Source organism: Meles meles, chromosome 15, assembly GCF_922984935.1.
Source record: "Meles meles chromosome 15, mMelMel3.1 paternal haplotype, whole genome shotgun sequence".
Lineage (NCBI taxonomy): Eukaryota > Metazoa > Chordata > Mammalia > Carnivora > Mustelidae > Meles > Meles meles.
The window spans coordinates 50,231,589-50,256,103 of NC_060080.1; the positions used below are offsets into that span (position 1 = coordinate 50,231,589).

The following is a 24,515-nucleotide window of genomic DNA, read 5'->3' on the forward strand; positions in this document are numbered from 1 at the left end:
CCACGGGGCCCTGGGTAAATGTTGCCTGGTTAGAGCTCCTTTGTCTTGTTGGGGGAGATGACAGAAGGTTGGCCCTACTGACCATGTTTCAGAGGGGAGCCTAGGAGTACAAGTTTCACTCTGGCCCTTTTACCTGAAGGGTCGCCTAAAGTAGACCAAGGATGGGAGAATCACCTCAACTCCCAAAGAGTGGCATATAGACCTTGGTACCCCCACTTTTAGCCCAGCCTTCTCTGGGAATATGAAAGTTAGAGAACAAACTCCAATTTGTTCTTTTGCTCTGGGAATGACATTGAGGCACTTTTTCTTCCTGGGGGAGGAGGGTACAGGCCCAGAACAACAGTAGAACTGGGAGTATTAAGAAATTGCTATAATGATCACAACTGGGTCACAGAGGGGAGGACTGGGGAGTAAGGGATTCTGCTCTAAGGGGGTAGTGCCAGAACTGGGAGGAATGTGGGGTCAGTGCCAAGAGAGAAGCATTATAATCTTATGTCTTCTATCACTTCCTCCCTCTCTCCTCTGCCCGCCTCCTGCCTCCCCCGTCCTTTGTCACTATCTCTGACTCTGTGTCATTTTTCCTCTCCCCTTCACTCTGCTTCTCTGTTCTCACTGTGCTTTGATACTCTCTCACTGCCTTTTTCCTTCTCTGTCTCCTTTCCTTGGTGGATTCTCATATTCTTTCTCACCCCCCCACCCTGTTCTTTTTCTGGTTTGCCCTTACCCTCTCTGAATAGCCCACCCGCCCAGCCAGTACTGGGGTGGCTGGGGCCAGTAGCTCCCTGGGCCCCTCTGGCTCAGCATCAGCAGGTGAGCTGAGCAGCAGTGAGCCCAGCACCCCGGCTCAGACGCCGCTGGCGGCACCCATCATCCCCACGCCGGCTCTCACCTCTCCTGGAGCAGCACCTCCACTACCTTCCCCCTCCAAGGTAAGGACTGGGGTTGGAGTGAAGAAGAACTAAGACATGGAGGGCTTGTGACCCCAGGCAGGATCTTAGAAATTTTCCAGAGGTGGGGGAGACCCAGAATTTGAGTCCAAAGGGTGTGGACACAGCATATGGTTCTGTCATTGACTCAGCTACCTTTTCTTTTCTGCCCTTTTCCACACTTTTCCCTTCTGGACCCCCCTTTCTCGGATGTTTGTAGGCCACTTTTGGTTTTGACCCTGGGACTGGAAAGATGTTTGTGTACATTCCTGTGCTTTTGCTCCAGCTCAGCCTTGGTGGGGAGAAGGGGGGAAGCTGTGTACCTACCGAGGGGTCTCTCCTTTCCAGGAGGAGGAGGGGCTGAGAGCCCAGGTGCGGGACCTGGAGGAGAAACTGGAGACCCTGCGGTTGAAACGGGCAGAAGACAAGGCGAAACTAAAAGAGCTGGAGAAACATAAGATCCAGCTGGAGCAGGTGCAAGAATGGAAGAGCAAGATGCAGGAGCAGCAGGCAGACCTGCAGCGACGCCTCAAGGAGGCGCGGAAGGTAGGACTTGGGGGGAGCTTGGGACCCAAGCCAGTGCACCGGACAGTAGGCTGGAACCTGGAATATCCCGTGAGAAAGAGTATGTGAGGTGTCCCTTGCTGGTACTCCCACCAAACTCCACCCCTCCTCAGGAAGCCAAGGAGGCCCTGGAGGCAAAGGAGCGCTACATGGAGGAGATGGCTGATACTGCCGATGCCATCGAAATGGCCACTCTGGACAAGGAGATGGCCGAAGAGCGGGCCGAGTCCCTGCAGCAGGAGGTGGAGGCATTGAAGGAACGTGTGGATGAGCTCACCACCGACTTAGAGATCCTCAAAGCTGAGATAGAAGAGAAGGGTAAGGGACCAGATGCTGATGGGGGCCAGATGGTGGGGTTGGAACCGTGTCTGAGCGTGTTAATGGTCTTCCCCAGGCTCAGATGGGGCAGCGTCCAGTTATCAGCTAAAGCAGCTCGAGGAGCAGAACGCCCGCCTGAAGGACGCCCTGGTGAGGTAGGGTCCCTGCCCTGCTTGGCTCCAGGCTCGTTCTCCTTTCTCTAGATGCACTAGAGAGTGCCCATGGCCAGTGACTCGGACACAGCACTTCCTCCCTCGTCCCTCCCTGCTTCTCCACAGGATGCGGGATCTTTCTTCCTCCGAGAAGCAAGAGCATGTGAAACTCCAGAAGCTCATGGAGAAGAAGAACCAAGAGCTGGAGGTTGTGAGGCAGCAGCGGGAGCGTCTGCAGGAGGAGCTGAGCCAGGCAGAGAGCACCATCGATGAGCTCAAGGAGCAGGTCTGGGGAGCCCAGGCCCTCACCCAGGGGACCCCTCTCTTCAAAGGCCAGTGGCTCCTCTTTCTAGGTGCCTTTCAGCAGCTCTTCCCCCTGTTCCCTCCTTATAATACAGGTGGATGCTGCTCTGGGTGCCGAGGAGATGGTGGAGATGCTAACAGACCGGAACCTGAATCTAGAAGAGAAAGTACGAGAGTTGAGAGAGACCGTGGGGGACTTGGTAAGAGAATAGACGTCTGACTTCCCACCCTGGTAAAGGGTATTTGGAAGGCACTTGCTGAAAGAGGGACTGATATGACCTCTGACCTTTGAGCAGGCTGTGTGGTGAGTGGCCCACCCTGACCTGCTACCCTGACTCTGCCTTTCCTTTGCCCCTACTGCCTTGTGGCCTCCCAGGAAGCGATGAATGAGATGAACGATGAGCTGCAGGAGAACGCACGCGAGACAGAGCTGGAGCTGCGGGAGCAGCTGGACATGGCGGGCGCACGGGTCCGGGAGGCCCAGAAGCGTGTGGAGGCAGCCCAGGAGACGGTTGCAGACTACCAGCAAACCATAAAGAAGTACCGCCAGCTGACCGCCCACCTTCAGGTGCCTTTGTACCCCCCGTTGTCCACCCACAGTCACCCCGGGCTCCCTCATGACCCAGCTGGGCCTCATTATCTCTCCTCCTAGGATGTGAATCGGGAACTGACAAACCAGCAGGAAGCATCCGTGGAGAGGCAGCAGCAGCCACCCCCAGAGACTTTTGACTTCAAAATCAAGTTTGCTGAGACTAAGGCTCATGCCAAGGTCAGGGGAGTGGATAGGCCAGAGAGTGGGGAGTGTTGAGGCATCCAGACTGGCTGTGACTGTAGGCTGATCTGGCGTGGGGTTCTGGACTTCACGTTGCTGGAGGGGGGAATGCTTTGCATGATGGTCTGGAAGACTCCTCGCTAGGGCTTGTCCCAGAAGCAGGGGGCCTGGTGGAATGAGGCATGATAGTTCTGAGGCTCTCTCCATCCTGGCTGAGAGCCCACCTTCCTGTCCACCTCACAGGCAATTGAGATGGAATTGAGGCAGATGGAGGTGGCCCAGGCAAACCGGCACATGTCCCTGCTGACGGCCTTCATGCCTGACAGCTTCCTTCGGCCGGGTGGAGACCATGACTGCGTCCTGGTGCTGCTGCTCATGCCTCGTCTTATTTGCAAGGTATGGCTGGTCAGTCTAATCACTTGGTGTGTAGCAGGCCCAGAGGATGCCGAGTGAAGATAGCGGTCGGCGTCCCTGCTTATCTTGTGGCGGAGGAATGCAGTTGGCCAAGTCGCAGGTGCATGCGTTTTACAGACACTGGGTTGTGAAGGGCAAGTGGCTTCTCTGAGACAGCACTGCTGGGGGTCTGATTTAGGTGGAAGGGTGGCACCAAAGGAAGCACATTGGAACTGAGACCCGGAAGGTGAGTAGGAGCTAGTGCGGGGGATGACTGTCAGGAAAGGATTCAGGTGAAAGGGTAGTGGGTGCAGTAGCTTTAAGGCAGGAAAGAGCATAGTCCCACTGGTTCACTACCCTTTCATCTCCACATCCCAAATCTTCACAGCCGCGGGTAATCACATCATTATCCTTTCCCTCGGTGAGACTCCCTTGGCCACCTAAGAACTGTTTCTGCTTTCCTCCTCCACATGTGTCCATGCGTCGTCCCCCCTGCCCCACCCTCCCGCCTAGTTGCTCAGTTTTGTATCCTGTGTTCCTGAGTCTGTTCTCCATCCTCTGCTCTGAGCCCCAGGTCCCTGGTGCTTCTTTCCACAGGCAGAGCTGATCCGGAAGCAGGCCCAGGAGAAGTTTGAACTAAGTGAAAACTGTTCAGAGCGGCCTGGGCTCCGAGGAGCTGCAGGGGAGCAGCTGAGCTTTGCTGCTGGGCTGGTATACTCGCTGAGTCTGTTGCAGGCCACACTCCACCGCTACGAGCAGTAAGTGACTCCCCGGCCCCTGCCCTGGGACCACAGGGCCAAGATTGGATGGAACTGAGAGTTCCTGGCAGGTCTTGGCCACAGAGGACCCTTTTCTGGTCTCCAGCGCCCTCTCTCAGTGCAACGTGGACGTGTATAAGAAGATTGGCAGCCTCTACCCTGAGATGAGTGCCCATGAGCGCTCCTTGGATTTCCTCATTGAGCTATTACACAAGGATCAACTGGATGAGACTGTCAACGTAGAGCCTCTCACCAAGGCCATTAAGTACTACCAGGTCTGGGGCGAGAATTCAGGCTTGGCACAGCAGGGAGGGAAGGTTTCATCTGCTGGGGCTGTTGCCAGTGTGGCCAAGGCTGTATGTCCTAGGCTGGCTGCTTAAGGCTTGGCTTGCTCCTAAACGGACTTGCCTGAGGATACAGCTCCTTGAGGTCTCAGATTCTCTTATACTTCTGGAGTCCCGTGGTGACTGGGGCAGTTTGGGAAGAATTCTCCATCCTTCCAAGGTCTGAAGGCGGTCTGTTTGTCATTTCTTCTCAGCATCTGTATAGTATCCATCTTGCTGAACAACCTGAGGACAGTACCATGCAGCTGGCTGACCACATTAAGGTGAGGTGTCTGGGCCAGTGCTTGAACCCCCTGTAGAGGTCAGCAGTGAGGGACATCAGGTCAAGATACCTGGCCCTTAGATGTCAGGTGTCCCATAAGACTGAAACAGTCAGATCAGGGAAGCCAGAGAACCGACATCTTTGTTGGTGGAGAGGAGGGACTTGTTAGAAATAGCAATGGGGCAGAAGGGCTCCTGTTGGGGGCTGACAACCACACGCGTCTGTCCTTACAGTTCACCCAGAGTGCCCTGGACTGCATGAGTGTGGAGGTGGGACGGCTGCGTGCCTTCTTGCAGGTAAGAGCACAGCCAGGTCTTTTTCACCTCCTCTTCTTCGTTAGTTCCCACATGCTCACCTCCAGCCCTAATGCTGTCTTGGTACCCTGTCTATTTCCTATTCCCTGAGTAGGGTGGCCAGGAGGCTTCAGATATTGCCCTTCTGCTCCGAGACCTGGAGACATCATGCAGTGACATCCGCCAGTTCTGCAAGAAGATCCGAAGGCGAATGCCAGGGACAGATGCTCCTGGGATTCCAGCCGCACTGGCCTTTGGAGCACAGGTTTAGGGCAGCGAAGGGGGAAGGAAAGGAAGCTGAGTAGAAGCAGGAGGGGCCTAGAGTGTTGAGGTCTGCATCTGGTCAGGAAGCAAGAATGGTCTAGAGATAGCTGTGGGAGCTCTGGCGCAGGACCTGGGTGGGCTCCTGACTCTGAACTGTTGCACAGGTGTCAGACACACTCCTAGACTGCAGGAAACACTTGACGTGGGTGGTGGCCGTGCTGCAGGAGGTGGCAGCTGCTGCCGCCCAGCTCATTGCCCCGCTCGCAGAGAATGAGGGACTGCCTGTGGCTGCACTGGAGGAGCTGGCTTTCAAAGCAAGCGAGCAGGTGGGCCTGGATGGCTGGGCAGAGGTGGTGGCAAAGTCCTGGGGCCAGTATGGGATTTTCACTGCTGCTCTTGCTCCTGCAGATCTACGGGACCCCCTCTAGCAGCCCCTATGAGTGTCTGCGCCAGTCGAGCAACATCCTCATCAGTACCATGAACAAACTGGCCACAGCCATGCAGGAGGGCGAGTATGATGCAGAGCGGCCCCCCAGCAAGGTGGGTAGGGAGCTCTTTGGAGGTGCTCGAGGACCACAGAGGAGTTGGACTTACAGAGTTGCTGCTGGTGTGGGAGGGCTGGGAGGTGGGAGAAGGGAATCTGGAGAGCACCACCCTGCTTGGAAGGCAAGGCTTTCCCTATGCCCAGCTCTCTCTGGAAGGAGCGCATTGGTGACCTCCTCTCCCCATTTCTGCCTTCTGCTCCCACCTGACCCCTAGCCTCCCCCAGTTGAGCTGAGGGCTGCAGCCCTTCGTGCAGAAATCACTGATGCTGAAGGCCTGGGCTTGAAGCTTGAAGATCGAGAAACAGTTATCAAGGAGTTGAAGAAGTCATTGAAAATCAAGGTGAGGGTGGAGGGTAGGCTCAGGATCTGCGGGGCCAGGAAATACTGCTGAGGTACAGGACAGCTTTGAGTGTTAGGGATCTCCTGGGACTGAAACTGGTTGGGGGTTGAGGGGAGAAGTGGCACCTGTGATCAGTGGGGGGGAGCACCTATGGGCCCTTTGGAGCTTTCTGGTTCGTGGTCTGTCCCAGGTCCCTGGGGCCCATGAGAGGATGTAAGGGAACTAGACACTCTGCCCTTGTCCAGGGGGAGGAGCTGAGTGAGGCCAATGTGCGACTAAGTCTCCTGGAGAAGAAGCTGGACAGTGCTGCCAAGGATGCAGACGAGCGCATCGAGAAAGTCCAGACTCGGCTGGAGGAGACGCAGGCACTGCTGCGGAAGAAGGAGAAGTCAGGCACCTTCCCTGCGTCCCTGCTTGTTCCACTCCTTCCTGCCAGCTGCTCTCCCTCCTAACCCCTCCCCCCCCAGGCCCTCTCCAAGTGAGACTCTCCTCAGGGGAACACATACCATTTTCCTTTCCCACTGCCAACCCCATTGTGTCATCCCAGTTGGAGCATGTGCTGCTCCTGGCTCCTCACCAGCAGGGCTGCTCTGAGGCCCTGTCAGGACTGAGAAGTGGGGCTGGCGCTCTGGGGAAGGGACACTGCCCAAGCCCAGATTCTCTTCTGCAGGGAGTTTGAGGAAACAATGGATGCACTCCAGGCTGACATTGACCAGCTAGAGGCAGAGAAGGCAGAGCTAAAGCAGCGGCTGAACAGCCAGTCGAAGCGCACAATCGAGGGGCTCCGGGGGCCCCCTCCCTCGGGTATTGCTACCCTGGTCTCTGGCATCGCTGGTGGTGAGTGCAGTGGGAGAGGCAGCGTTAGCCCAGAGGAGATTGAATGACTTCCCTCCTGTCCTTGGCCTCAGTTTGATTTCTCACCCTCTCTTCCTGGATGTTCAGCCAGGAATGTGTTTGCCCGGTTTTGCTCTGTGAAAGGTTTTTACCAAGTTTTGTTGTTTTTTTTTTTTTAAGATTTTATTTATTTATTTGATAGACAGAGATTGCAACTAGTCAGAGAGGCAGGGAGAGAGAGGAGGAAGCAGGCTCCCTGCTGAGCAGAGAGCCCGATGTGGGGCTCGATCCCAGGACCCTGGGACCATGACTCAAGCCGAAGGCAGAAGCTTTAACCCACTGAGCCACCCAGGCGCCCCGGTTTTTACCAAGTTTTTACTTCTGAAGATAATGCGTAGAGTCCCCCTGATCAAGGTGGGGGCATTACCAGCTTGTCAGCGGAGCCCAGAATTACAACAACAGTTAGACTCTAGCAGATGTCCCTTTTGGGTCTGGCCTTTTTGTGCCAGCCCAATATCCCAGACAGTCATCAGCCTGCAGCAGATTAGGCTAACTTTGCTGCTGTATCCAGCCATGCCTGATGCCTGATCTTGATTGCTCTTCTCCTTGCACTTTGTATTTCTCTCTACTGAGTTCATGTGCCTTTATCCTGTGGTATGGCTGTCTTTTCCATTGCTGAGTTCTCCCAGTTCCACTTGGGACTTGTGTTCTGACCTCTCTCTGGTCTCTATATGGTCAGGGCTTTTTACCTGGAGTGTTTCTGGTTCTGAAGCCCAGTCTCCCTAGTTTTCCAGGACCAAGGAGATGTCCACTGCTGTGCTGGTTCTCATCTGCCCTGTAGTTTTTCCATTTTTCTTACTTCCAGAAGACAGGCTTCTTACCCTGAAGCCATCAGGATCTCTAGAGCTCCCCTGCTATGCCTGTCTTGTCACTTGGCCTTCCCTAGGTTCTTGTTCTCATCAAACCCCCCTCACTGGTGCCTCTTGTTCTTGGGAGGTGACCGAGGACTTGTTGGCCTTGGACTTGTGTGGTACAGTTGGCTCCTGTTCCTTGGGCAAGGGGTCTCCAGAGTTACCACATTGTGTTGTTGTAGCACAGGCTCTCTAAACTGATACTGGTTCTGATTCACAAAATTTCCCACTAAAAAAGAGCATCTTTCACCCCAAAATAATGGGGAACCCAAGGAACAGGGATTGCAGCTATACCTTCAACTTCAGCTTTGCTGCTGCAGAATAGTACAGGTGCAGACATCTTGGGGTCTTGGGGAGCAATCCCTCTGCCCTTCTTAGAGATGGAATGTGAGGCAGGGAGCAGGAACACCTCCTGCCCCAAGTGTTCCCTCTAGTGTGCACCCCCACTGCAGCTCTTCCTCACACTTCGCCCCTCTTTCACACATACTTGCTCTTCCCACAGGTGCAGAGAGCGGGCAGGTTCTTGTTGGAGAGGGAGTGAGGGTTAGGAACAGGTTTTCCTATAGATTGTGTCTAGGATTCCTCTGGTGTGGCCCCTTATCCCAAGTCCTCTAACTCATCTCTCCTCTCTTCCTGCTCCCCCATGGGCTATCCTGAGCACAGAAGAACAACAGCGAGGTAGAGAGCCTCCCTGGCGGGGGGTTTCCAGGGCTGTGGGAAGTGGGTCTGGGGGAGCAGGGTAAGACTCCCCCCTTGGGAGCAACCAGCACTGGAGGTGGGAATGGATAATGAAAGGGGATGAGCAGGGATGGGGCCCATCTTCCACCCTCTCCGCTTGGGGTTGATGACATTGGTCTTGGTACACACAGGAGGTGCCCCTGGGCAGGCTCCAGGATCTGTGCCAGGCCCTGGGCTGGTGAAGGACTCACCACTGCTGCTTCAGCAGATCTCTGCCATGAGGCTGCACATCTCCCAGCTCCAGCATGAGAACAGCATCCTCAAGGTGAGAGGGTCACAGGAATGACTGGGGTGCAGATGGAGTCTACCTGCCCCATCGATGATAGATGGCAGGGCCTTCTGTTGCCTCTTACCACCATTCCTCTTCTTCCCCCCACAGGGAGCCCAGATGAAGGCATCTTTAGCAGCCTTGCCCCCTCTGCATGTGGCAAAGCTCTCCCCCTCACCACACGAGGGCCCTGACAGTGAACTAGCAGCTGGTGCACTGTATCGTAAGACCAGCCAGCTGTTGGAGACGTTGAATCAACTGAGCACACATACCCACGTAGTAGATATCACTCGTTCCAGCCCTGGTATGGACCCATCAACCTGTGAAATGAGTAACGTAACCCCCTCCCTTTGCCCCAGGTCCGTAACCCCTACCCAGGCATGTGCCATATGGTAGAGCCTCTTCCTAGCATTGCATTCTGGCCTCGGTGTTCCGTTTGATTCATCCATTCTCTTATGGACCTGTTCCATGAGAGGGTCTACTGTCTGCACTCCTGACCCTTCATCCAGGACACCTGCTCGCCTGGGCCTTGATGGGCCTCACTAGCCTTTCTTCCCCACAGCTGCCAAGAGCCCATCGGCCCAGCTCCTGGAGCAGGTGGCTCAGCTCAAGTCCTTAAGTGACACCATCGAGAAACTCAAGGTTAGCTCAGACCCTACTCTTCCTCGGTCTGCAGAGTTTGCTTCATAACATTCCCTGCTAGAGCCCTTAGTACATTTGTTTCCATGGGCACTCCCAGAGTTCCTCTGGGCCCAGCCCTGTGCTAGACAGCACACTAGGGAGAAGGTGGAGGGTAAGGCAAGGTTCCTGTCTCGGAAGCTCACTGTCTTGGTGCAAACAGAAGACAGATTCTCATCAACAAATTGGGTTGAGCTAGGATCATCTTTAGAGCATGGGTTTCAGGTGCAGATTCTTCAGTGCTGAGATCACTGGGGGGTAGAATGGTTGAGGGTGGCTTCCCAGAGGCTGTAGAGTCTGAGTCAGGCTTTATAGGATAAGTATCATAAAGTAAGGATGTTGGATAGGGATGGGGTTGGAGGTGAGAGCAGAAGTATGGTGACAGGACCAGGTCCCTGCTCCTCCTGATCCTGGCATTCCTGTGAAACCAGGGAGATTCTGGGCTAGCATGGGCAGGCGGGGGTTGTTGCTTAAATGAATCCTTGTTCTCCTCCTTGCCAGGATGAGGTCCTTAAGGAGACCGTATCTCAGCGCCCTGGAGCCACAGTCCCCACTGACTTTGCCATCTTCCCTTCGTCAGCCTTCCTTAGGGTAAGAGAGAGAATGAGGAGAATTGAGGTCTCAGGTGGCTCCTTCCCTCTTCCCCAGAATATGAAGCAGCCTTTGGGGGCTCAGGTCCAACAACTGCACATCCTGAGTTAACTATCCAAGTCTTACTTGTAAGCAACTCAGATGTACTTGCAGTGCTTCCAGAAATCCCAGTATTTTAGCAGTTGAACGTCTTCTATTACTTTTGAGACCCGGAGAGGCTCAGAACTCTCTTGACAGACTCTGTACCCCAATTCTGATTTGGAATATGTGGTCACCATAGTCTAGGAGCCCCAAAGTCTGTCTCATGGGGGCTGCCTTTGTCCCAGTGCTCAGGGTCCCTGTCAGTGGCACACAGCTCAGGTGAACCTCTGACCTGGGGACCTCTTCCCCTTGCCAACTCCCAGGCCAAGGAGGAGCAGCAAGACGACACGGTCTACATGGGCAAAGTGACCTTCTCGTGCGCAGCTGGCCTTGGACAGCGACACCGGCTGGTGCTGACCCAGGAGCAGCTGCACCAGCTTCATGGTCGCCTCATCTCCTAAGTGCTCCTTCCACCCCATGCACTTCTACCTTCCGCCCTCCTGGTGCCACTCCGCCTGACGCACAGCCGCCTCAGCTAGTCCCTGTTGTAGAACTGTGTGCACAGCTGTTCCTGCCCTGTTCAGCTTTATTTCCACCTGTCATTGCCCTGCCCTTGCTCCTTGACTTGGGTTCCCCTATTTCCATTCCTTGGCCTCTGCCAGGATTTGCTGTTCAGCTGCTCCCTCCTTCCTGAGGGGCCTCAGGGCATGTGGGGGGTAGGCTGAGACCCCACCACCAAAGGTTCAGTGAGGTCCCCCTGATAGAGGACTTCACCCCTTGATTAAAGCAACTTCTGCTTCAGTGCTTTCTGTGTGGTGTTGGCAGTGGGACTTGGGCCTTTTTGTTCAGAGCAGGAGTGGAGGAGAAGGGATGCTGAGGAGGCTTTGGCTGTGCCAGATTTGAGGGTCCCTCTCTATAGAGACCAGTGAAACGGCATGCCCCTAACACTCATGAGCACTGAGTTACTGTGAACAAGGGGAAAAGGGCTAGACCAGGGGCTTGGCACCCAAGTTCTTTATGGAGTTAGGGGAGCTAGGACTTAGGGTCAGCCACCCTACCTCCATGCATCTGTCAGCCAGTTCCCACTCACAGCAGAGGGACCTTTCCAGAATGCAAACTGGGCCATGTTATTCCCTGCTTTAAATCCTGAAATGGTTCTTCCAACTAAAATTTCTAATTTAAATGAAATCCTGAAGTCATTTCTCTAAGTATCTAGAGATACTTTAAATTCACTAGAAGTGCACACAAGGCCATCTGTGTTCTGGATCTTGCCCACCTCTCCAGCTTCGCAAGGGGCTACTTGTCCACGTGTGCCTTGTGGTCTTTCCTTAGTGAATCCCTGCAGTTGCTTTGGCGCCCTGTGCTCTCTCAGGCTCCTTTCCTCTGCCCAAGATGCCAGCCACCTCCTGCCCTCTGCTCCCCCCTGCGTGCCCCACCCCTCCTCAGCTGACATCCTGTTCATTTATTAAGACAGCCCTGGCGTTGCCGTCCTAGGAAATCTCCAATTCCTGTGGCCTCTTGGGTGCTCCTGTACTGGAGGTAGTAGAGAATGTGAACGTTTTTTCCAGGTGTGCTTGGATTTAGTGGCTTTGTTCTTTGACAGAGTTTCTAACCTTTGGTTTGTTTTCTCAATGGCGGAATGGGAAGAATGATGCCTCCCAGGGTTGCCATGAAGGCTAAAAGAGAGAATGCATGCTGGCTTCCAGCACCGTGGCCTATGCCCTGCAGGCCTGCTTCTCGTACCAGTGCCTGCACCCACAACACTGCTTCATACCAGGAAACATCTCTTGTCATTGCAGTCATCAGTTAACCCTTCGGTTACCCACTGTAGACAGAGTGAGAGTTCCTAGAAGTTGTCTTTTATCTCGGCATCCCCCAAAACACAGGGAGAAGAGCACATGTTTGGGAAGGAGAGCTGTGAATTTCATTTTGGAAATGGATATGAGGTGCTTGCAAGGATGTATGAGTGCAGATGGCCCTGGGCAGTTGGAGCTCAGGTCTGGAGCTTAGCAGGGAAGTCTGGATTGGAGATAGAGTTTCGGGGATGTGTTGTGTCAGTGGTGGTTGGTTTGGATGAGGTGTAGGATGAGGATGAGGTTTAGTCCAGGTCACTCAGAGAACTGAACCAGAGGCAAAGCCAAAGTGTAATACTTTATATATAGTAATTGCAGTCCCAAAGCACTGTGACTGAGGAAAAGGGCGGGAAACTAGGCAGGGAAGGAGAAGAAACAAGGTTTGTTTTAATGAGTTACCCACTGCTTTGCCAAGGCATAGCTAGCCACCTGCCCACATAGGCTGTCTCTGGAGAGACCGTTCACAAGCACGGTACCCGGCCGCAACATTACACGGGGGTTGATGGAGGGATGGAAAGCAGATTCGCCTGTTCTCCCTCCTGTCTTCTGTCTTCTGTGGTCTGAGTTTGCCCTGTGAGGTGTTGCTCTCCTTCACTTGCTGGGATTGTATGACTTGGCCACGGGGAAAGCCAGATCCCATGCCCTGTAGTCCCCCAGGTCCTGAAGGAGTACGGTGAACAGAAGGCCACTGGCCTGCAGGACTTTGTCAGGGCAGAGCAAGTGACTGAAGGCTTGGAAATCAGGTGAGGCCACAAGTCACCTGAGGAGAGTGTCTAGGCAGAAGGAGGGCAGAGCCCTGGCCAGTCCTGAGTATTGAAGAGCCTGCTGTGGAACCCAGGGCAGCATTCATTGGAACAGAGGCCCCCAGCGGAAATGTCAGGGCCAAGGAGGAGAGACTCAGGAGAGGTAGTCAACAGCCTCTAATACAGCTCAGAGGCAATGTGGCTGCGTTCTAGAAAGTCACATCTGATTCTCAGATGCCTGGTGAGCTGAGCAGTCTCAGTGGGTTAGAGGGAGCAGGAACTGGGTCATGGTGGCAAGAAGGGGGAGAGAGCAGCATGTGTGTACTGCGTCCCAATGTTTAGTCAATGTTCAATTGTGGAAGCTGGCCAGCGGATGGCAGACCGCTGACACAAGCATCATTGCCTGTGAATAATGATGGGAGCTGCTTATGGGGCCCACGAGGGTTCGGGAAACTGGGATGAGATGATGGGGGGGAGAGAGGCCTAGTGATGCACTCGGTACCAGGATGGGGGAGAGCATGGGAATCGCCTCCTTTGGTCCATCCACTCAGCTGATAGCTATGACATGAGAACCAAGCAGACTGGCTAGCCATTGGCAGGGGCAGGGTATGAGCAGCCTAAATCTTGTCAACTAGAAATCCCTCTCTTTTGGGGGTTCTTGGGCCGATTCTCAGGGTCAATGGCACTTTCCCCAATATGGCGGCAGCTTTGTGAAGTAAGAATAAGTCTCATATTCCAGCTCTTCCACTTATAAGCTATGGGAATTTGGGCAAGTTCCTAATCTTGTTGTCAATTTCTGTGTCTGTACTGGGGCTATTTGCACCTTTCTCAGGTGTATCCCCTCCGGAGGTAATCAGGGCAAGATCAAGTGGAATAGCATGCTTGACCCAGGTACGCAATAAAAAAGGATACTTGGGAGAAGCTGATGCTGAACAAATGGAATGACATACAAGCAGTCATGTTCCGAAGACATAGATTTATGACGCAAATAATCAGCTTTGGGTATCAAAGGAGAGGCGGTCCTTGGTGCCCAGCTTTCAGTTTGTTTTATGGGCAGTTACCATCTTACTCACTACCGTCCAGGCACTATTTCCTCTTCGTTTTAGTGGGCCAAGCCTGAGGGAGAGTCAAAGCCACCCCAGTTGAATTTGCTTGCTTAGTTCCCATTTTTGTGCTACCTGATGGTGGGGAGCAGGAGTGGAGGCAGTATGGAGACTTGAATCTCTGCTGGCTCATCCTGGGAAATGTGCCAGGCCCCAGAGCCCATCGTGCCCTACCCAGCCCTGGGGCTGAAAGCAAAGAAAGCTTCCTAGGATGAAATACCTTGATCCCTGGCAGGGAGGCCTAGGGGCACCTAGAGAACATGGGCTCTGAGGGTGAGGGCTCCTCCTGCCTCCCTGTGGGTGTACGCTCCATGTAGCCCTCTCCTTGAGGTATATTGAGAAACCTGTCACTCATCCAGGCTGCTTTCATCTCTGCCACGTATGCCAGCTGGAATGGGCACTGCTGCTCCCGGGGACACCAGGGCTGCTACTGCTGATGTGTGCAAAGGGCCAGCCTGGCATGTTTGACCTCCATTCCTCTCTGGAAGCCTGGGGAGTTGGAAAGTGAGACCTGGACTCATCTTGCTCAAATAACGTGTCAGTAAATATATGTCTGTCACCCTGTGTTTCATTCTGTTACTTTTTATCATGGGAAATTTTAACATTCAAATGAGGAGAGTAGGGTGTAAAGAATCTCCATTTGCCTAAATCTACCATTTCATGACTGATTGTGTTTCCCCACATCCCCTTGCTCTCCTTTCCTTCTAGATTATTTTGAAGCAGATCTCAGCCATCGTCTTCTCATTTCATTTCAAAGTATTTTAGGACCCCTAAAAGATAGTGCTCTTATCGAAAACTATAATACCATTATCCCACCTAAAAAATTTAATTCATCAAAGATCCAGTGTTCAAATTTCCCTGATTGTCTTATAAATGTTTTGTTTTATAGTATGTGTATTCGGGTAAGTTTCAAGGGAAAGACAATACACCACAAATAGTTGTCTCTAGAGTCCGTTTTCTAAGTTACCACTATTGCACCAATACAACATATGCTTTATGCTCATATGCCTTAAACTTCTTTTTTTAATAAAAGATTTTATTTATTTATTTGACAGAGAGATCACAAGTAGGCAGAGCGGCAGGCAGAGAGGGGGAAAGCAGGCTCCCTGCTGAGCTCCCAGGACCGTGAGATCATGACCTGAGCCAAAGGCAGAGGTTTAACCCACTGAGCCACCCAGGCACCCCCTTAAACTTCATTTTTAGTGTGTCAGTCAATATGTACATATATATTACATATATGTACACACACACAAGATCATCTTGAGAATACAATAAATACAATGTGGAGGAAGATTGAGAACATAGGCTCCCAGTTCTTAGTCACCAATGGTTGTAGTTATTTTCCTTTCAGTGTTTTGCATTTAAAACTTTAAAGATGCCCTGCCATGGCTCTGTGACCATAGACCTGTTGGAGGGGGAGTACAATGGGAAGGAAAAAAAAAAGGACCCAAAGTTAGGAAGAGATAAAGGAGGGAAATCAAGAGAGAATATATTTTGAAACCAAACGTAAGGATTTCCTTCATTCAGATTGCAAGCATCAGTCTTCGCTTGGGCTGTGATAGCAAGATACCATAAACTGGGTGGCTTATCAACAACAAAATTGATTTCTTACAGTTCTGGAAGCTGGAAGTCTGAGATCAGGGTGCCAGCATAGTCGTATTCTGGAGAGGGTGCTCTTCTGGTCGCAGGCAGCTGACATCTTGGATCCTCACATGGCAGAAAGAAATTAGCGAGCTCTCGGGCCTCTTGGAAGTGGACTAGTCCCATTCATGAGGCTCCACACTCATGACCTAATCACTCCCACAGGCCCTACCTCAGATACCATTACATTAAGGATTAGATTGCAACATGAATTTTGAGGTACACATAATTTCAGTCCATAACAGCATCCAAGTAAGTGCTAAGAAATTATATGCTCTTACTTCTGCCTCAAAGTTGCCCATTAATTAAACAAATTGATAGGGCCCCTTCACCTGTGAAGGGACAGTCTCCTCACAGCACTGTACACCAAAAGTGGGCTAGGTAGAAGGGAAAGTGGTGGGAAAGCAACCTGTTTTTGAGGTTCTCTAGGTGCTGGGTACTAGAGTCTTCACTTTGGGAAGACTCAGTTAGCTGGAGCTATGACCCTTCAACTTAATAAATGATGATATAACACATTTCTACTGAAGAACTTGAAGACTGACAGAAAGGGGCCAGATACCCTGGCAGCATGGCAACATGGATATTCATCATGAACTAAGTGGTTTCAATCTCTCTGCACCACAGATCAGGTTAGAAGTTCTAAACCTGCCAATGATTAAACACTGGGGTGAATACCAAGTAAAACTTTGCTTCACGTGGAGCAACAGGATGGAGCTACAAGAAAACTAACACTGCCCTAGAATATAACTGAGAGCAGCCCCTTGAACTTCCTTCATCCAAGCCATACCTACAGGCCAAAGGTGTGCTTCTCAGCCAACAGAAAAGAGTAAGTGGAGATGCCATCGACACAACCCTTTCCCATGTGAACGCAGGAGAGGGGATGGAGCTGCAGTCAGCATGGATGCAGGGAAGTGAGGTACAGACAGCGCCCAGGGAAGACAACTTTCTCCATCCCTATCCCTTCCCAGATTCTGAATTACAGACACCCAGGCTAGTCCATCCACTTTCAGAGAATTAGCTCAGGGGAGAAGGAAGTACAAGGATTTCTTGTCCCCTGAAATTGCTAAATAAGACTTCACAAAGAGGTGCCCAAGGATCATGAGATGACCGAAATAAATTGAATTTAAAAGGTGGAGAAGAATTTTACAGACATTAGAGGTCATTTCTCCCTGGCCTGCTGAACCCTTCACAGGAAGCCACAGGTACAGTACTACTACTCCTGCCTTGTTAATGAGCAAGAGACCAGATACACAGCAAGTAACGTCGAAGAGAATGACATAAACCAGCTTGCATGCCCTGGGAAAGTTAAGGAAAAGACTGTCCAGTAGTTTTAGTTCTGGGACAGAGAAAGGGTTTCCAACTTAAAGATTTGTATCCCCAGGGTCATGGGTCATTTCATTTTAATTTTTCATATTTTATTCCTGGTATTAGTAGCTTGAGAAAGTAGAGTTTTCACAATTACTGATTTATAATTTTTTTTAAAGATTTTATTTATTTGACAGAGAGAGATCACAAGTAGGCAGAGAGGCAGGCAGAGAGAGAGAGAGAGGGAAGCAGGCTCCCTGCTGAGCAGAGAGCCCGACGCGGGACTCGATCCCAGGACCCTGAGATCATGACCTGAGCCGGAGGCAGCGGCTTTAACCCACTGAGCCACCCAGGCGCCCCACTGATTTATAATGTTTATAAACAGCCCACAAATAGCAATATTCCCTGATCTCTTTAAATGCAATTTAAATCCTTATTTTATAATAAGTGTAATAATAATTTAATAAAGTATAGCTAAATATACACAAAATATGTATATCCTGAACTACAGGAAGGTGAGGAAGTGGTTTCCATAGCCGTATTTGATTTTAATCAAGTACGCATTTCCACAATGAACAAGAACTAACAAATATGTTAACAAAACACTACCCCAAATGCTTATTCTGCCATCAGTTCTTTAAGCAATTCCATTCCAACTACTACTAAAAGCATGTATTTTAGATGCTTTAATCTGATCCAGGAGAATGAGTTCTCCTATGACTTGAAATCTAGTATATATAAGCCCCAAAGTTTTAAAGTCAAAAATCTTTCAATACAAGTATTCATGTGAAATATAGTTTCTCCAAAAATCACTCATTATCTAAAGAAAAGAATAGAGCAAATTATCTTTTTAACAATTCTTTGGGTTTTTTTTAAATTTCTTTTGGGTGTTCCAGAATTCATTGTTTATGCACCACACCCAGTGCTCCATGCAATACGTGCTCTCCATAATACCCACTACCAGGCTCACCCAACCTCCCACGCTTCTCCCCTCCAAAACCCTCAGTTTGTTTCTCAGAGTCCACAGTCTCTCATGGTTCATCTCCCCCTCCGATTTCCCCCAACTCTCTTCTCCTCTCCATTTCCCCATGTCCTCCGTGCAAATTATCTTCTAAGACATAAACATTCTTACAAAAGACTACATTCCAATATCAACTTCTACTTAACAAAAACACAAACCAGTTCACTATCTTTATTTTTCAGTTTTTATTTAAATTCCAGTTAACATACAGTGTGATATTAGTTTCAGGTATACAATATAATGATTGAACAGTTAATTATCTTTAATAATCTGCTAGATTACTGTTGTCTAGAAACTTCAAAGTACATGAAACACATATTTCAGGTATCATAGTGTCAAAAATGACATTTAGGTTTCACATTTTTTTTTTAAGATTTTATTTATTTATTTGACAGAGAGAGATCGTAAGTAGGCAGAGAGGCAGACAGAGAGAGTGAGAGGGAAGCAGGCTCCCTGCTGAGCAGAGAGCCCGACGTGGGACTCGATCCCAGGACCCTGAGATCATAACCCGAGCCGAAAGCAGCAGCTTAAACCACTGAGCCACCCAGGCGCCCCTAGGTTTCACATTTTAAACAACTATAGTAGAAGCTTACAATGGCACAAAGACATCTAATATAAGTACTGCTTCATCATTTAGAGTCAAAAGTCAGAAGAAACTGTGTTTTGTAAAATAATTTAACTTTTGTGTGGTCATTGAAACCCAGTAAGTAATTCAAGTATAGTAATATCAAAGCAAGCAGTTAAGATCTCAAATCTCACTCTAAAATTGAAGATATGAAAGTTTTGTTCTTCATCTTTCAATTACATGAAACTTACTGCAGAAAATATCAGTTACTATCAATGGTTGCCCCACAAGATAATGAAGCTTCAGAAATTAGAAAAAGTGTCAAGATCCATAGTAGACTTCATCAAATTCTTTTCCAGACTGCTTCACAGTAATCACAGTAATCACGAGTAACCTTAGCAAACTTCCCTGGATCCTTTCAAATCAAGAAGATGAAATCTTCAGCTTGTACTTGACCTTGTCTTTTCTTTCTTTCTTTTTTTTTTTTTTTAAGATTTTATTTATTTATTTGACACAGAGAGAGAGAGCACAAGTAGGCAGAGAGGTAGGCAGAGAGAGGGGGGAAGCAGGCTCCGCACTGGGCAGAGAGCCCGATGCGGGGCTCAATCCCAGGACCCTGAGATCATGACCTGAGTCAAAGGAAGAGGCTTAACCAACTGAGCCACCCCAGATGCCCCTTGACCTTGTCTTTCAATTGACATTGCCTTGTGCATCATTTCAGGGATGAACTCTATGACAAAGTCTTCAAGAATATCCCCTGGCTCTGTGTGAGTATTCTGATCATCACCCAAACAGATATATTATATATTGAAAGTGTTTAGAAAAAGTCTTTTCTGCACCTTGTCCATTTTCTTCATCAAAGATAGGGTTTTCTTCCCCAACTTCTCAAGGTCATTTTTATTCTTCGAGTCCATTCTTGATGTTCTGCTGAGGCTATTCAGTCCTGGACTTAGTTGGATGGCTGTGGTGCCAGGTTGGAAACAGAGCTGGATGAAGGGCCAAAGTCTCCCCAAGTCATTGCTCAGAGACTGGAGCTAGTGTCATGAGAGGAGTAGGAGAAGACCATCATAAAAGGTTATCTGTGTCATTGCCTCCATGGTTAGATTTGGAATTGGTGGTGGGGGCAACATGACTGCTCATGACATCCTCTGAGGATAGAGGGGGAATAATGACTTTGCCTCCAAGTGGGTCTGGGAGTAAACTTAGGCCCCCAGTCCCCTGTAGTCCTGGGCTTAGAAACCCATCCTCTCTTGGTTGCAATGTTACTGTTACTCAACTTGATGATCTGTCCTTCCTTGAGGCCCAGATCCAACTTGGGATGAATGTCCAGTTCTTGAGATTCACTGGACATCTTAGATAATTGTTTTACCCACTTCAAGTAATTTTGTAGGAGGATATTAAAGTCAAAGACATCACCTGATCTATGAAGTAAGTATCAATGAAAGCACTATGCCCAGTGTCGTCCTGGAACCAGATTACACAGTAGAAGCTAGAATCTGTCACTATCTCCTCAGCAATGATAGGACATTGTTTCTATTGGTGCTCAAACAAAGAGCTCCCATGATATTTTATACTCGAGTTGATAGGCAAGCTTCCCTTTTGAAGTGATTTGGAGGTGACCAGTCTAAGTAGGCTGGCCTGTAGCTATTGTTGGAGGTGCTGGGCAGAATGTGGTAGATGCTGACATCCAGCTTCATACAGAGATCAAGGCTTGTATTTCGACTATGCTCTCTTGGCCCTACTTTCCATACCTACTAAGTAGGTATGGAATCTCTAGGTTCTTTCTTGCTTTCTTTTTCCTTATGATTTATTTGTTGAAGGAACTATTTCTCAGAGTCTGGATTTAAAATATATCCTCATAGTGTTAACAGGTTCCTCTGCCTTCCACATTTCCTATATATTTTTAGCTTTATAGCTGTGATTCTCAAAGTGTGGTCCCCTCACCACCAGCATCCGCACCACCTGGAAATTTGTAAGATATGTTAATTCTTACACCACAAGAGGGGCTGGCCACCTCAGACAGTCTGGCCATCAAAGTCACCATCTTGGTGAGGCTTAGCATCCTATTCTTGAAGTCATCCATTAAAAAATAAAGGTCAATACAACTGGGGTAGGAAGGGATAATATATTGGGTGAGGTAGTAGTTGGTCTCTTGATGGGATGGCATGCAAGTATTTCTAGGTTTTAATCAATGAATAACTAAAATTTTTTTGTATCATGTCAGAACAAACAGAATGGTGGACTTATGGTTAAAGAGTTAACTTAGTTGATTTCATGTACTTTGGAAACTATATGGCTACTAAGAGTCCAAGTTTCCCTGCCTTTCTTGGAGAAGTGTAGGGACAAGTGTTCACTCTCCCTCAATGCTTAGGCTATCAAATCTTGGCACTTTCTAGATGACAAAGTAGCTCAGAAACGGCAAACCCTCTCCTGCTATTTAGTTTTAGGTCACTTCTGGACTTGGCAGCCGAGGGCACGTGGTTTAGATGCTCCTTGGTTGGACCTTTCACCTGCAGCAACGGCTTGTCAAGTGTCTGTAGAGAGTTGAAAGCAAGGTGTGTTTTCCCTTCTGATCTTGGTGGAAAGGGTCAGCCCATGACTGGCCATTCTAAAAGACAATCAGAACTTATGCAAACAATTGAGCAAGGACCAATGGGTGAAACTGAACTTTTGTGAACTCATGGAGAAAACACAACTTGCCTACTGAATTGTGAAATCAGGCTTTGTTTTCCAAAGTCTCAGATCTCAGTGGACAAAATCTAAGATAAATTAAGTGAGACCCACATTGATACTCCTTTGTAAAAAAAAAAAAAAAAAGACAAAAGATAGGCTGTATGCATTTGTCAACACTCTTAGAACTGAACGCTAAAAGAAAATGGATTTTACTATAAATAAACTTTTAAAAGTGGATGAAAAAAGAGTATATCGGATTAAAAAGATTTTAAAAAATGATAAAATAAGTAGTTGACCACAACTTGTTAGAGTTTTCTTACATTTTTACATGACACAGGAAATTCATTTTTCAGTGGGGGAAAAAATTCTAACTTTTATAAAGTAGGTAGTCAGGCTCCTGTTTTGAATGAAGATATATTGTCTGAAAAAGAAATATCCCCACTGATGCTAGGTCAGTGGGGGTCAGAGTGGGGAAGGGTACAGAGACTGGAACTTATCCATTCTGCTCTTTTTTTTTAAAGATTTTATTTATTTATTTGACAGAGATCACAAGTAGGCAGAGAGGCAGGCTGTGGGGGGGTGGGGTGGGAAGCAGTCTCCCCACTGAGCAGAGAGCCTGTTGTGGGGCTCAATCCCAGGACACTGAGATCCTGACCTGAGCTGAAGGCAGAAGCTTAACCCACTGAGCCACCCAGGTGCCTCTCCATTCTGCTCTTGATGGACGTTTGGGTTGTTTCCAAGTTTAAGCACCTGCAAACCACGCTACACAAATATCCTTGTTCGTGTGGTTCTGGTACATATATGCAAAAGTGGAATTGCTTTGTTGTTTGGTATGTGTATTTTCAACCTTATCAAGTATTACCACATGTTTTTGCAGAGTGGCTGTACTGGTTTATCCCCCAGCACCGGGATGGGTCCCCTTGCCTGGATTCAAGTGCTCTCCCATAGAGAGTGGGGGGAAATAAGTCATGGAAAGAATGAGGAAGCTGGGCAGGGGAAGGCCTTAGGTGCCAATCCAAGGAGCTCAGACTTTATTTGACTGCCCTGGAAGGCCTCTGGTGATTGGGGGACAAGGAACAAAATGCAAAAACAAGCTTTTAGGAGAGTGAGCCTTTAACGCTCTCAGTTGGTTTGTGTTGTGGGGACAGTAGGGATGGTCATGGGGTTGACTTAAGCCAGCAGCAGGATTCAGGTTCACAAGAGAGAGATTTGTGGGGAGAAGGTGCAAAGGGGGAGCTGAGCAAATGCTGGCAGAGATCTGGAGCATCCCAACTCTACCAACCCTTTTCCTTAAATAATCCCATTAGAGTGTTTCATACTGCATGTGGGGGTGTGTAGTACTATCTTCCTTCTAGAGCACATTGTGGCAGTATTCAGCAAAGATGAAGATGCACATGCCTAAAGATCCAGATGTCCCAAAATATACCAAAACAAAACAACAGGCAAACAAAAACCACCCCAAAGGGGATTTCAAGAAGGAAACAATTGTCAACAATGTACCACAGAGGTCTATCAAGAAAATACACCAGAGGGGCCCCTGGGTGGCTCAGTGGGTTAAAGCTTCTGTCTTCCGCCCAGGTCATGATCCCAGGGTCCTGGGATTGAGCCCCAAATTGGGCTCTCTGCTCGGCAGGGAGCCTGCTTCCTCCTCTCTCTCTGCCTCCTCTCTCTTTGCCTGTCTCTCTGCCTACTTGTGATCTCTTTCTGTCAAATAAATAAATGAAATCTTTAAAAAAAATAAAAAACTCTAGTTTCAAGATGAATCTAATTCTTACATTTACTTCTCATTCATCCCTAAGTTCAACTGAAACTAAATTTTTTTAAGGAAAGAAAAGGAAAATTCCAAAGCAGTGCTGGAAAACAAGTATGGTAGCTCTCCCTTATCTAGATATGTTCCTAGACCCCCAGTAAGTGCCTGGAACCACAGATACACTGAACTCCCTTTATACTATGTTTTTTCCTATACACACATACCTATATCAATTTACAAATTAGGCACAGTGTAATTAACAACAATTAATAATAAGATAGAACGACTATAATGATATACTGTAATAAAAGTCATGTGAATGTGCTCTCTCTCTTTCTCTCAGAATAGCTTATTGTATGGTACTCACCCTTCTGGTGATGCTGTGAGATGATAAAATGCCCACAGGGTGAGATGCAGTGAGGGGAATAATGTAGGTGCTGTGATCTACGTAGCCTTAGGCTCCTGCTGACCTGCTAATGAAGGAGGAGCACGTGCTTCTGGACCACAGTAGACAGCAGGTAACTGAAACCACAGAAGGTGAGCCTGCGGGGAAGAGGGAGACTGTTGTACGGTAGATTCTTTGGGATCAGACACCGAGCTCTTGTCCATTTGGCAGGAAAGTCCTCCAGCTTCACTCCACTCACGTGGTTCAGGTTGGACGGTCACGTTCCTGCAGATCCCGCTTCTGAGTCCTGGCTGAAAGGCTCAGGCTGGGGCACAGTGAGGGGAAGGGATGCCTCTCAGCCGCCCCCTCCCACCCTCACCTTGGGTTCTAGTTTATGGAACAGACACATCATCGTCGACACATCATCGTCGATTGGAAGACCAAATATAGCTTTACCATTGGTCAAGACTTAGAAACCTTGTGGTACATTCTTGGATAGGCTCTCTTAAGCTCCGTTTCACTCTCCTAGTGGGAAAGATGGGAGAGCCCCAAACCTTACTTCTCAGTGTCCCTTCCTGCTAGACTTCTGGATATAAACTGAACTTGCATCACACTTGCTGAGGAAGCTGCCTCCTCATACGGAGAGAAGAGGGGTCACCTGAGAATTAGGTAGAGTGGGAAAGCCCTGCGGCCCCGAGACAGCAGGCATTGTGGCGGTTGGTGGCAGTGGGGGCATGTCAGGCCGTCTGCCCCAGCCTCCACCCTGCCTGGCCCTTTGCTCACACGCAGCAAATTAATGAATTCTTCTACAGCAAGACAGAAAGGCTCTCAAAGTAAATAAGAACTCTTGGAATTATGTTTTTGTTTTAAGCCAAAAAAAAAAAAAAAAGTAAATAAGAATGTGCATTGGTTGACAGCAAAGGTGTCATTAGAGCTGGAGGGAGGAACAGACAAGCCTTCATTGAACTCCCAGTGGACACTGGAAAGCACTTTGCTACCAGAGCAGTCCTCTCCCTACTTCCTTTATCAGGAAGGATCCTCAGCCTGCAAACCTGTTCCCTTTGTGCATCCTGTCCCTCACTAACCCAGGGTGAACCTCACCCTCTAATTCCTACACAAAGTGAAAAACAAAAACAAGAAT

The 24,515-nt window shown here is 49.2% G+C and overlaps 1 protein-coding gene and 1 pseudogene across 8 annotated transcripts in view; one reads left to right on the plus strand and one right to left on the minus strand.

The window, feature by feature from the left end:
• The window catches only part of DCTN1 (dynactin subunit 1), a 29,846-nt gene extending 18,707 nt beyond the window's left edge, over nt 1-11,139 (plus strand). For 5 of the 8 annotated variants that reach the window (XM_045978800.1, XM_045978801.1, XM_045978797.1 and 2 more), the window contains 25 exons: nt 738-929; nt 1,275-1,472; nt 1,604-1,808; nt 1,885-1,963; nt 2,087-2,246; nt 2,359-2,463; nt 2,640-2,831; nt 2,916-3,032; nt 3,279-3,431; nt 4,026-4,186; nt 4,293-4,461; nt 4,725-4,793; nt 5,026-5,088; nt 5,201-5,350; nt 5,514-5,675; nt 5,758-5,889; nt 6,109-6,234; nt 6,480-6,622; nt 6,905-7,071; nt 8,643-8,657; nt 8,849-8,982; nt 9,097-9,289; nt 9,548-9,627; nt 10,165-10,254; nt 10,659-11,139. In XM_045978800.1, coding sequence (XP_045834756.1) covers nt 738-929; nt 1,275-1,472; nt 1,604-1,808; nt 1,885-1,963; nt 2,087-2,246; nt 2,359-2,463; nt 2,640-2,831; nt 2,916-3,032; nt 3,279-3,431; nt 4,026-4,186; nt 4,293-4,461; nt 4,725-4,793; nt 5,026-5,088; nt 5,201-5,350; nt 5,514-5,675; nt 5,758-5,889; nt 6,109-6,234; nt 6,480-6,622; nt 6,905-7,071; nt 8,643-8,657; nt 8,849-8,982; nt 9,097-9,289; nt 9,548-9,627; nt 10,165-10,254; nt 10,659-10,796 — 3,393 coding nt within the window. In that variant the 3' untranslated portion in view covers nt 10,797-11,139. The remainder of the gene's footprint in view (nt 1-737; nt 930-1,274; nt 1,473-1,603; nt 1,809-1,884; nt 1,964-2,086; nt 2,247-2,358; nt 2,464-2,639; nt 2,832-2,915; nt 3,033-3,278; nt 3,432-4,025; nt 4,187-4,292; nt 4,462-4,724; nt 4,794-5,025; nt 5,089-5,200; nt 5,351-5,513; nt 5,676-5,757; nt 5,890-6,108; nt 6,235-6,479; nt 6,623-6,904; nt 7,072-8,642; nt 8,658-8,848; nt 8,983-9,096; nt 9,290-9,547; nt 9,628-10,164; nt 10,255-10,658) is intronic. The other 3 variants (XM_045978798.1, XM_045978803.1, XM_045978804.1) reach the window with 1 other exon arrangement.
• An 8,492-nt stretch (nt 11,140-19,631) lies between these two features.
• On the minus strand, nt 19,632-23,786 carry LOC123925670 (annotated as a pseudogene).
• Nucleotides 23,787-24,515: the final 729 nt, after the last annotated feature.